This window comes from Herpailurus yagouaroundi, unplaced genomic scaffold (genome assembly GCF_014898765.1).
Source record: "Herpailurus yagouaroundi ecotype Mexico unplaced genomic scaffold, PumYag 159, whole genome shotgun sequence".
Lineage (NCBI taxonomy): Eukaryota > Metazoa > Chordata > Mammalia > Carnivora > Felidae > Herpailurus > Herpailurus yagouaroundi.
In genome coordinates, this window is record NW_024412400.1 from 43,699,702 (window position 1) to 43,712,935 (window position 13,234).

At 37.5% G+C, this 13,234-nt stretch overlaps 1 protein-coding gene across 2 annotated transcripts in view; it reads left to right on the forward strand.

Annotated features, from left to right (window-relative positions):
- The window catches only part of AGTR1 (angiotensin II receptor type 1), a 45,915-nt gene extending 43,356 nt beyond the window's left edge, over window positions 1-2,559 (forward strand). For both annotated transcript variants that reach the window (XM_040480433.1, XM_040480432.1), the window contains one exon: window positions 499-2,559. In XM_040480433.1, the coding sequence (XP_040336367.1) occupies window positions 545-1,633 (1,089 nt within the window). In that variant the 5' untranslated portion in view covers window positions 499-544 and the 3' untranslated portion in view covers window positions 1,634-2,559. The remainder of the gene's footprint in view (window positions 1-498) is intronic.
- Window positions 2,560-13,234: the final 10,675 nt, after the last annotated feature.

The following is a 13,234-nucleotide window of genomic DNA, read 5'->3' on the forward strand; positions in this document are numbered from 1 at the left end:
TCTGATGGACTCTGCTAGGGAAGAGTATGTTGATTTTCTAACTCATGTAAGTGAATAGCTTGTTTACGGACTATGTAAAATATTGAAGCAAATATTTGCAGAAGCTTCTGGAAAAACTCAAGTCTTCCTGAATAACTAATTTAATTCAGTAGCATTTTCTGAGATTTAGACTATGCTTTTTTAATCAATGTGGAAGCTAGGATTTACTTCTAGAAAAAATGCAAAGAACCTAGATAAGTTTATTCACATAGCACCCCCATTTCTGTTTACCTGAAGGATATTTATTACTTTCTAGAAAAGCAATATGTTCTAAAAATTAATTTAAATGTGTAATCCTACCCTTTCTCGGTTCAGTTTTTCTCCAGAAAATATGATCTATTTTTTTTTCCTAAGACTAAAGTGGAGTTACTGTATTTATGACTGAAAAAAAAAAATATTTTTTTATAACTGAAAGTTTTTTTTTTTTTTTTTTTACCTTTTCATTTTTATTTTCTCCAGGTGCATCTGGCATAGTGTCTAAGACTAATTAACCCAGGAGATCAAAATGATCCTCAACTCTTCCACTGAAGATGGTATTAAAAGAATCCAAGATGACTGTCCCAAAGCTGGAAGGCACAATTACATATTTGTCATGATCCCTACTTTATACAGTATCATTTTTGTGGTGGGAATATTTGGAAACAGCTTGGTAGTGATTGTCATTTACTTTTACATGAAACTGAAGACTGTGGCCAGTGTTTTTCTTTTGAATTTAGCACTGGCTGACTTATGCTTTTTACTGACCTTACCACTGTGGGCTGTCTACACTGCCATGGAATATCGCTGGCCCTTTGGCAATTACCTGTGTAAGATCGCTTCAGCCAGTGTCAGTTTCAACCTCTATGCCAGTGTGTTTCTACTCACATGTCTAAGCATCGACCGTTACCTGGCTATTGTTCATCCAATGAAAGCCCGCCTTCGGCGTACAATGCTTATGGCCAAAGTCACCTGCATCATTATTTGGCTATTGGCTGGCTTGGCCAGTTTGCCAACTATAATCCACCGAAACGTGTTTTTCATTGAGAACACCAATATCACGGTTTGTGCTTTCCATTATGAATCCCAAAATTCAACCCTCCCCATTGGGCTGGGCTTAACTAAGAATATACTGGGTTTCTTGTTTCCTTTTCTGATCATTCTTACAAGTTACACTCTTATTTGGAAGACTCTGAAGAGGGCTTATGAGATTCAAAAGAACAAGCCAAGAAATGATGATATTTTCAAGATAATTATGGCAATTGTGCTTTTCTTTTTCTTTTCCTGGGTTCCCCACCAAATATTCACTTTTCTGGATGTATTGATTCAGCTGGGCATCATACATGACTGTAAAATTGCAGATATTGTGGACACCGCCATGCCCATCACTATTTGCATAGCTTATTTTAACAATTGCCTGAATCCTCTCTTTTATGGCTTTCTGGGGAAAAAATTTAAAAAATATTTTCTCCAGCTTCTGAAATACATCCCTCCAAAGGCCAAATCCCACTCAAACCTATCAACAAAAATGAGCACACTTTCCTCCCGCCCCTCAGATAATGGAAACACATCCGCCAAGAAGCCTGCCTCATGTATTGAGGTTGAGTCACACACTTGAAGCCTATCTGTGAAGTAATCCTGTGAAAGGAGAAGCAAGAAACACATTCCTCTACAGCACCTCACTACCAAAGGAACATTAGCTACTTTCCAGAATTTAATAAGAAAAAGGTTATGTGGTCTCAACAAACCTTTCTAAAGCTCTGAACAAAACCTTTTCTTTCCCTGTCCAACAAAACATAAAGTGAAGCCACATTTTGCCACATTTTGCATCAGACAGACGACGGCCACTCCAAGAACGATGTCAGAAGCTAGATGAATGTGTTCACTGGGAAAATTTTACTGGCAGAAATGCCGTCTCCGCAGCCGGCTCCTGTTCTGTTATTTTTGACTCTTCCACATGAAGGTATTTGGAATGTGTTCAACCTTGAGAGGAGCGACAGGAGGTCAGAGCTTAAGATTGCTCTGCCCAGTTTCCAAGGGGCAGTAAAGCTTTTTTGTGCCTATGGAGTTACTAGCAGCTGTGGCCCACCTGGACCTGCCACTGCACTTTTTGTGCAGAGACTTGCTAAGCAGTACTTGTCAACTTTCAGACACTTTTGCGAAATCCAGCTAGTGTCTTATAGATTCACACGGCCGAAACATGCCAGCTAATTGGCCTATTTGTATACGGATATTACTAAAGTCATATATTAAAGTTAAACTACTTGTAAAAGTGTTACTCTGGTCCCAGGAAGTAGTGTCTTCCCAGTCATATCAGTTTTGTTTCATATCTGAGAAGTATATATATTTTGTGGTAAAAAAAAGATTGTATACCATAAAGTATGCCTTATGTTTTAGAAAGTGTATGTTCTACTTGTATATGTATTCTATATCTCTAAACTGTTGCACTTGATTAAAATCTGGCAAAGTTATATTTACATTAAAATACTGTTATTGTAATGTGTTTAATCTTCAATGCTTAAAATATATGATTTATTTTTCAAACAAGTGTAATTATGAACCCAATTCCATTCCAATTTTTAATACAACAGATAGTTTAATACTATTGCTTATAGGTTTTATATCCACAGCATGGAATAAATACACCCTTTTGAGTTTTTCAAAGCTTTTCATACAACAAAGAAAAAATTAATTTTTATAACACTAAAATAAAACATTATTTTACACATAATTATTTTTAAATTTTTCAATGTTTATTTTTGAGAGAGACAGACAGACAGAACACAAATGGGGGAGGGGCAGAGAGAAGGGGAGAAACAATCCAAAGCAGGCTCCAGGCTTCAAGCTGTCAGCACAGAGCCTGACACAGGGCTCGAACCCATGAACTGTCAGATCATGATCTGAGCCGAAGGCAGACGCTTAACCAACTGAGCCACCCAGGCACCCCCACATAATATTTTTAATAGTAGGACTTTTCTGATTACATACATGAATGATCATTGTAGGAAATGTAGAATTTATAAGGAAAGTATTAAAAAATAAGTTATATTTAGTTCTCCTTATTAAAAATTACCATTTTTAACATTTGGGTGCATTTTCTTCTACATTTTTGTATTCATTATACACACATCCATACATAAATTGTGATATTGGAGTCAGAATATGTACTTTGTATACAGATTTTTCTTATAATGTCATAGCATAGTAGCTTGCTACACCGTAAATATTTTCCTAAGATATTTTAATAATTGCATAACATTACAAAATAGAGAAAGACACATTCTGATACAGTTAGCTAGTCCTCAAATTGGGACATTTAGCTTTTTCTGATTTTTCGGTATTATAAATTGCACTGTGGTAAATGTTCAAGTAATGAACGTGATACATTCCTCATATTGTTCTAGATGTGGTACAACTTTATGAACATTTTTAATACTCTTAATACGTTTTATCAAATATTTTCCAGAAACCTAATAACAATTTACAATTGTTATATGTCTGAACATATCTCACCACAGTCCCAGCAGCATGAAATATTTACTAGATTTAAACAGAAAAGTAAAATTTACTGTAAGGATCCACATTCTACACACACAAACAGGGATGCACCTGCCCTAAAGAAACTACAGTAACATTTCTGCTCCCCTTGGGAAGTTGCCTACTTTTTCTCACTGGAGGCATCATTGGCTTTAGAGTCCACCTGGAACAGGCTGATGTGATTATCTGACTCAATGAACAGTGATCAAAAGACTGGGGTGATGTATGAAATAGTTGATGGAAGCTATAGGCAAGGGGGGGGGGCATTCAGAGAGCCCTTAGTGGGCCGGCCAGAATCTCCACAAAGCAGCCTATTACATTCACATTCCAAAGGACAGAGAATTTATTTTGAGAATAAATGTGGTTACATATGTCTCATATTATTTTCCCTTTACGTTGTTTTTAATTTCATTAATATAATACCAGCCGCTAACTCTCCAAAGTTCTGTTACTATTTTCACAAAGTATTACCTCTAAAAAATAAATTCTAGCTCATCCCAAATTATAGTGTAAACTTATCCTATTTGAATTCCCTCCAAATCAAACATATGACTGTTCATTTTTTTTATTCAATAGTCATCCCAAACTAAGTGATTACAAGTACTTCAAACTTGCGGAACCATTTGATAAATTACAGTTGATAAGATTTCTGGCAGATAACTATATTTAGATACCCTCTATCTCACGTATTTATTAACTGGCATGAATAACATGTTCCAAGCCTCATATTCACTTCAATTTCATCAAATTATATTGTGTTTTTTTGGCCGAAATCGAAATGACAGCCACCATTTATCAAATGCTTACATAGGACCGTCAGAGATCTCTGCTTATATGTATTATATTATTTAATCCTCACAACAACCAATCTTATCAGTTCTATCATTATCCAATGAGACAAAAAGAGGCTTAGAGATTTTGTATAACCGGTCAGTGCAAGATAACATGACTGTTAACTGTTAGAGCTGAAATTTGAAGACAGTCATTTTGACTTCACCATCTATGCTCATATTTACTAAACTATGTGGCATCCCTCCAAAAAAAAGGGGGGGGCATCATAAACACAAAGGTACCTTCCAAAATATTGCCCACTTCTACTTATTCAAAATCAATGTAAGTAATATTTTACTTTGTCTTAAACCCATACTTACTGGGTTTCAGGCTAGAATTTCAATAGTCTTTGTCCTTGAAAGTTGGGCTCATTAATGGAAAGTACTAATTGACCTTATACAATATAACACTGGATTTTACATTTATTGTAATTTGATTTTGGATGAGCTTATCCTGGGTCTAGCAAATAAGCAGGCTATGACTGCTAACCGTCACAGTAATTCGTTCAGTGCTCTCTGGTCCTCTCTGTATCCAAGATTTTAGATAGCATTTCCTAAATGGGAGGGGTAAGGAAATTCCTAAAATAATTTTCATCACAAATTTCACCTTCTTACAACCTAATGGAATGATGTTTAAAAAAAACATTATGGGGTACCTGGGTGTCCCAGTCGCTGAAGTGCCCAATGCTTGATTTCAGCCCCAATCATGATCCCAGGGTCATGGGATTGGGCCCTGCATTGAGTTCCACATTGGGTGTGGAGCCTGCTTGGGATTCTCTCTCTCTCTCCTTCTTCTGTCCCACCCCCATGTGTGCCTGCACACTCGCTCTCTCTCACTCCCTCTCCAAAAAAAAAAAAAGAAAAAAGAAAAAGAAAGAAAGAAAAAGGATAAGGAAAAAGAAAAGAAAAAAAAAGCATTGTGGAGAAACTATATTACATTCTGAGACAGATTTTCTTTTAAGGTATACAGTTAAGATTTGACAATAAATTTAGATGAAGAATACACCTGGATAAAAACAAAGTATGATTTATTTCAACTATGCCCAGAAAATGGGAGGATAAAGGTGATAAGATCACAGCCATGAGTCCTGAGGACAGTTCTAAGAGGATGACAGAAATCGCCACAAAGTGGATAGTACTTAAAACTGAGAGATAAGAAGAGAGTTGCAACTGTTCAGGCAAAACACGCTCACCACTCCACCTTTTGCTTCTAGCTGCAGGACAGACAGAAAGCAGTGGTTACATACGAAACATTAAAAAACAAGGCAATTCGGCCGCAGGCTGAAAGAATGACCATGACATGATGAAAGTTCCAGCAGCCAAGATGAATCAGAAAGTAATGATGAAACCTATCATGATAGGAAAGGAGGGCATAGAGGTAGATCACTGATTCTCTCACCTGGGGATGATTTTGTGCTCCAGGGCATATTTGGCACTGTCTGGAAAAACTTTTGGTTATCACAGCTCAGGTGAGGAAACTGCTACTGGCATCCAGTGGGGAGAGGCTAGAGATGCTGCTACATAACACCCAGGACAGTCCCACAAAGAAAGAATTATCTACTCCAAAATGTCACTAGGGCCAAGGTTGAGAACCCCTGGGATCAAGAAGGAAGGGAAGAGCACCATTCAAGCAGTGTGTATTAGCAGCCATATATGGGGGTAAATAAGAAAGCATTTGGTCTCTCAGGTTTTATGACCCCCTCTCTTTTACATGCTTCTCCCCTCCTCTCCCCCCCTCCCGCTCTTTTATGTGCTCCCACTCACCTTCTAAACTGCACTGCACATGAACTTCATCCAAACAATCTATTTGGTGGAAAAACTGTAATAGAAAATGCAGCATCATTTCCGGGGCTAAGTAGGTAAATCTACTAGGCTTGTGCAAAATGTTTTATATTTTAAATTCATTCATAAATGTGGGGAACAAAGGCAGCCGGTAGCAAGATGTAAAGCCTGTGGTTGCACTTCCACTTCCATGGGAGACAAAATGAAGGTGTGGGTCCCACTGAGCAGCTAATCCTCAGAGACGACACCAAGTGCAAAAATGAAAGACGTGGGCACGACAGGACAGCTGGTAGCTCTTCCAGGGCACTCTATAGGATTTCTAGCATTTGATGTGATTCTAATGAAAATTTTTATTGAACAAAATCAAAGGTGTATTTTATTTTTACTCTAAATATTTCCACAGAGGATTTGAGCAGCTTCCAATAAACAGCACAGTAAAACAGGGTGATATTATAGAAACCAGAAATAAGGGCCACAGAAGAGAAAAAGCAAAACCACTGACAATGCAGGCTAACAGAGTAGTTGTGACTGAAAAAGAAAACACTGGGTTCTGAACTTCTCACAGCTGGGATGAAAAGAAGAACATTACACCACCTCCAGTTCTTGTTATTAACAGCAGACCAGGTTCCCCAATGGAGCGGAGTCTTCCTGACACTAGAATCCTTAAGGGAATCTCTCACAGAGGATTGTTGATGCAGATAAAAAGCCACATGATGGATCATTTTCAAGCAGCATCTTTCATCTAGGCCTGAGTTTTATGTGATTGGTCTTGTACCGTTTCCATAAAGACCAAGAGCATGACACCAGCAATTCAAGGAAGGTGGTGACATGAGGGTATCCAGTACTGTGGTATGAGTCATCCAATGGTGTGCTTGTCAGGAGTAGTGATGGATTTGTGATGTCAGTGGGGACTTCTGGGTCCATTAAAATGTTAGATAAGATTGACTCATTCCATGAGGAAGTTCAAGATCTCCAAAATTTTCTGCAGAAGTCTGTGAAGTTTACATTTCCATGGTCTCATTCTATCTACCTGCTTCCCCCAGTTCAGTTTAGACATCATCTCACTATTCCATACAGGCTGTAGGATGCCCCTGTTCCATGTGATACACATGTAAAACAGCTCCAATTACACACACGCACCACATTCATAGGCATTAAAGGACACCTTTGATTCAAAGAGCCCTCCGTCCCTCTGGACATTTCTCCCGAGACCCCATGTAGTCCGCAGCCTCATGCCATCTCACCCACAACCCTCTTTCTCTGCACTTTCCTCTATTATTACCACCTCCCTTGAGAAAGCAAACCCAGTTGCTCTTATTTTCTCACATAAAGCAGCCTAGCCATTCATCCCAACAGCTCCCCACTGCTGAATATCAACCAGACCTGAAGAAGAGAGTCGTCTTCTCCCCAAAGCGGATCGTCAGAATACTTCCTTAGAGAAATTCTAACACATACAACTAAGACAACTGTTCACCCATCACTGATAGTTTAATGATGCTCAATATCAGCACCAGTCTGAAATGGTGGAAAGCAGAAAAACTCCTCATGGAATAAAGGGTCTCATAATTTTATTTATTCAGGATTCATCCTCCACCAATCTTCATATTTTTCTGCCAGTTTGATATGTCACTTCTTGCTATTCCTACCTGCCAGGGACTATCTACTGTTTTGTATATGGAAGTGCCCTCACAATCTGTGTGGACATCCACTCATGAAGGTACACTCCTGGGGTTCATCCAGTGGATTTTTAAGTAGGACCAGCTTCTCAACCTTTTTCCCCTTATATCCATTTAACATATCTACTGGGCTTAGTTTCTAAGCTCTCTCATATTCTACAATTGCTTGAAAATTTTTAAATGACATCATCTTTATTTTAAAATATAAAATCATTACGTAGCTAATACCTAAATGTACACATTCTAAGTAAAATAGCCTCAATTTACCATATGTGAGCTTAAAAATTATCAGTGTTAATACAACCTCACGTTTTAAAAAATACTGGTGGCAGGTGATTAATTTTACTGAAGTTAAAGATTAATTTTTGTCCCCTTGAACTATATGTTCTTTTCATAACCTTCAGGGCTAATGTCTTACTTCCCAAATACCTTACACTCTTATAAATTTTCTTCCCCTGTCCATTATCGGTTTCACCATAAAGGAACTAATAAAGTTTCACATGTGATCAACTTTAGGAAAGGAAAAGTCATTGAATATGATCTTCTGCAACCCCTCATTACCTAAAAGGTAAACCTAGCCCTCTTGGAGGCTTTCTGCTTTAACACAGGACAACGCCTTACAAGAAATGGGGTTTGAAAATGGGATTCCAACTCTTAAATATCACACAGAAGGGAGAGAAACTTTGGAGAAGATGTTTCTAGGACTCTTAAAATCACACCATAGGTCAACCCTGATAATAGGAAAAGGCAATTAGAGGAAATGACAAGTCACCCCCCAGGGAATCTGGGGAAGGGGGAAAAGGTAAGTTAGGTTTGCAGGTAATTAGGAAGGAGAAGCCTAGGTTCATGTGGAAGCTGCTCAAATAAGCCAAACCCAGCTCAGCAGCAGCTTGTCATTATTTCTTCATAGTGACAACTTCCACATACCCCAGGGTCATGATTCCCAGCTCCTGAGACCCTGAACCTGCAAAGCAAAGGGACTGTGACAGGGAGGAATTCAACCTTACTTTAGAAGTGTTATCTTCTCAAACTGTAGGTGAAGATCCACCATGGGAGGTCAGAGTTCAGCCAGAGTTTGAGCTTAAATTTCCTATTTCCTAGGTCTTTAAGCCACATGCTGTCATCTAGGAAGCATTTCCTACATTGTGAGAGTGTACAAAAATGAACCTTGGGGAGCTTCTGCTTGAAACTGGACTTTTGTTACTTTTGACATAGTAACTATCTATGAAGTGTCATTTAGGCTGTTTGGGAAATAAAATAGGAGAAACTCAAAACACTAAATGCATTCAAATCAGAAAACACTTCAAACCACAAACTAAGGTTACTACGGCTTCTCCCACATGGATTCTCCGGTTTCCCTAATCTTGTTCTGAGTCATCAATCATCTCTGAAGTGTCTATGACTCTGTCCTTGCCATTTAATTTGGTATTACTTCGAGGAACAAGTTGAGATTTCTTGCCTGTTAAGTGGCAATGCTTAGACTTCATGTAAATTATAAGACTCAGTCTGCACAGCAATGTCTCAAGCAGACTGTCTATTTAAAGATGGAGAGAAAGAGCCATTATATCTCTTTCAGGGTTTTATCTTCTCTCAATGCATATGGATGCACAGCAAGCAAGCAGCAATACCACACTTCCCTGGTCATTGAATATCCTGCAGTGTACTTCTTAATTAAAACCAGCATCACAAATATGATTGCTTAAGTGCCAAAAACCTGGCCGGCTTAATGGCCAATCAGAGAACTACATAATCATTAAATCCATTTGAACTACTATTTTTTTTTCCTGAGGTGACTACGGTTAAGCTCTAAATATTCTTATTGTTTCCCATCCAGTGTATTTTTTTAAAAAAAATACTGCTTCTTTTTCAGCATCATAACTTCCACTTCAATTCTGTCATCACATTTAACCCTATGTTACAATAGTTTATTATAGTTTTTTGTTTTTTTAGCTGGAGTTTGTAGCAATGCCGGGGATTAAGGAATAATTTGAGTCAACGACACATACAGTGTTGCCTAGTAACACAGGCTGATCTGTACAAAGCCATAAATTGCAAAATTTCATAGCAGCATAAAAACTTTTACTGGCACTTAAGCATATTTTTCCCTGATTGAAGCAGAATTCATGCAACAATTACAACCACATGACAAAAGCTGGTAATGATTAGCCTTCAAGAGCTGCTGTTTTTTCCTGACAGTTCCAAAGCTATTTTTGTTTGTTTCAGGAAAGAAAGCATCAAATTCTTTATGGACCAGCCTCACTGACAAGGCAGGATCGAGCTGGTTAATTAGGCAGTGCCAGCCTTTTAACTACAGCTCCCAATGAAGAATGGAAGTGTTATGTAATAATTTACAATTCTAATTAATTTGTGTCAACCAAAACCATCTCTGAGTATATCAATACACACTTTAGAGGGCAGCGCTCCTTACCATGGTGCAAACATGGCTGAGACTATCATTGAGAAAAGAGCTTCAAGAAGATGAAAACTGGGAGCCAGGAAGGTTATTTTCAATTATTGTAACAAATATCTTATATCTTCAACATTTATAATTATTGAAGAAAAACTTGCAAACCGAAGTTGTTAGAGAGTTTGGGGAAAATTATTTTCACAATGAATTCAAAGCAACTTGTTGAGTAATATCCCCTTGCCAGCCCAAAGAAAACATAGGTTTGTGGAAATAATAATCTTTCATACCCTGATATACACACACACACACACACACACACACACACACACACACACCACTCATTGAATGAGTATTTCACTGACCGGATACTGAGTGACTTCTTTTTCTCTGACAAACACGTTTCTATGAATAGATTCACCAATGTCAAGGGATTCGTACTACAGCTCAAGGAAATTGAGGAATAAATGCTTTGATCCTTCCGTAAACTTCTCATTCTTCTAGTACTGGCTTGAACAACAACAACAACAACAAAACGCTTACAAAAGTTTAATAGGTAATGCAGGCACCAAAGAATGCATCATGTAACACATGGGAAGAGCTGTATGTTCAGGCTTAGTCTTTCCATCAGCTTTGCGACTGAGCTTCCTGATATACATCTCGATAAGTCTTAATTTACTTTCACTCAAGCCCCATAATGTCGGACTCTGGCATGATTTCTCAGAATCCCCAAGCCCAACACAGCAACAGTAAGATACTTGCAAAGATCCAGATACCACAAAAAGAGATGGAACAAGATGGCACTGAAAGCAGAGGTAGACAATGAAATAAAATAAATACACAATAAAATAAACAGTAAGATAAAACCAGATAAGGGAATCCATCTAATTCAGAGATTCGAGGCCTAAGAAAGCCCATCCACATACCACAGACTTGGAATGCATGGAAATGGTCCAGAAGTACAATAAGCCCACAACTTAGTGACTGTGGGATATTGAGAAAGTTGTTTAACCTCCCATGTTCCAGTTTCCTCCCCCATAAAATTAAGGGATTGAATTAGATGAGCTCCAAAGTCTCTAACAGCTCTAAGATCCCAGAAGTAAATCTTGTTGCTGATGAATAAGAAAGTCTCCATGGCTTCCCACTCCAATTTTACTGCAAGCAAGGACAAAGAAACCAGTAGACAGAGCTGAGGAACTAAAATTATGCACAATGGTCAAGGTGTGATTCACTTTCCAAACATACAATTGCACAAAAATGAGACCTGTGTAATTACTTAGCATGTTCAGTGCAGAGCAGACACTCAGCAAAATCACCCCCCACCATTGCCACTCCTATATACACATAAACCTCCAAGCAAGTTTTGCTGTTTGCCTTCCTTTATGGAGTATCTGTAATTACGAGTGTCAATTATAAAGACTGAAAATAACAAATCTGAAAAACTTATTTAGCAAGTGGCAGTAAATTGTCTGGATTACGTATAGATTGACAATTTAGCCACTAATTTCTGATTAAATTTTAATGCCAATTCACTTGGATATTTTGCAAGTTGACATTCATCAAATAAATCCTAATGATAAGTGAAACATGCTTTCTACCCTGTGTTAGCAACAGAACACCAAATTCTTGAATGATCAGTAAATGAATTAAGTGAATATTTTATGTTTCACTGAAACTAATAACTCATTCTGAAAGGAGGCTACGGAACATGGATTCAATACTCTACTGAAGCTTAGAGAAGCATAATGAGACTAACGGAATCTCTGAGCATCTTTCTCCAATTAGCCCAAGAGAAAACAAATAGATTTGTCAAATTGCTACTCACTTAGTGCTGGTCAGAATAAAATAAAGCATACAGATTCCCTGAAATGTACTCTCTAAAATATATTACTTGAAATTTCCAAAGACTTCTTCAAGATGAATATTGTATAATTATCAATAACGAAAGTAAAAATTCTAAACTATATGGATTATCAGCATCATGAGTAATTTTGCAGTTTACTAAATTAACCAGCATTACTGAAGTACTTTCGACACTGCATTACACAAGTAGTATGCACTTTTATTTAAATTCTCTGGCCCAAACTGACAGGTAGAAATTTTGTGAAACTGCCAAAAAGACTTATGCTATTCCTTAACCTCATAACTTCAGAGTAAGGTCTATGTAACCAAAATTGGGGGAGTTTGGGTTCTTAGCCAACTAAAGGGAAAGTCCCAATTTAATTTTCTGTCTTATCTGCAATGCTATTTCATTTCCAAAGGAAAGCAGTAGTTATACTTTTTATTATGTTTGAAATAGTTTTAACTATATTTAGTGTTCTTTGGGGGTTCTTCCCATTTATGTAAATGATGGTGGACACATATTTCCTGATGTAAGAGATCTAAAGCTTTGGTGAGGAACAGGTTTCTTAAATGTATTCTTTAAATCAGAAAAGTGTTCAAATAATGTACTTCTCTCAGAGGAGCGCGTAAGAAGCGCTCTGCCTTTTAAATAAGGTGTGACAGATAATATCATTATCACCCTTTATTTTAGAATTTGTAACAGAAGCACCATTAAAATGTTCATGATGAAGGAGAGAGGATAAAGTTTGAGTTTTGTTTCCTTCTTTCCTTTTACTTAAAAAGAGTGGCTTCCTAAAATATCATGGAAGACTGAAAAGTAGTTTTCAACTTAGAAACACAGAAAGTAAAATAGGTCAAAGTCCACTGCCTCTATTTTCAATTATTGAGACATACAGTCCTCAAACAGTCAGAGTCAGCCAGAATTGCCTGAGACCTAGAGATCACGACGAAAATATCTTATAGTAAAATGTATTCCCCATAGGTTTAAACGCAAAATGAGAACCCAACTTTTTATTACTCGTTAAATGAAATGTGCAGTCTTTTTCCCCTTTTAAGGTCAAGTATGCAGTATTTTGGAAAACGAACCATAAAAGCATGATTAGAGAGAACAGAGGAAGTCATTATTTTCTTCAGTCATAAAGAATGCA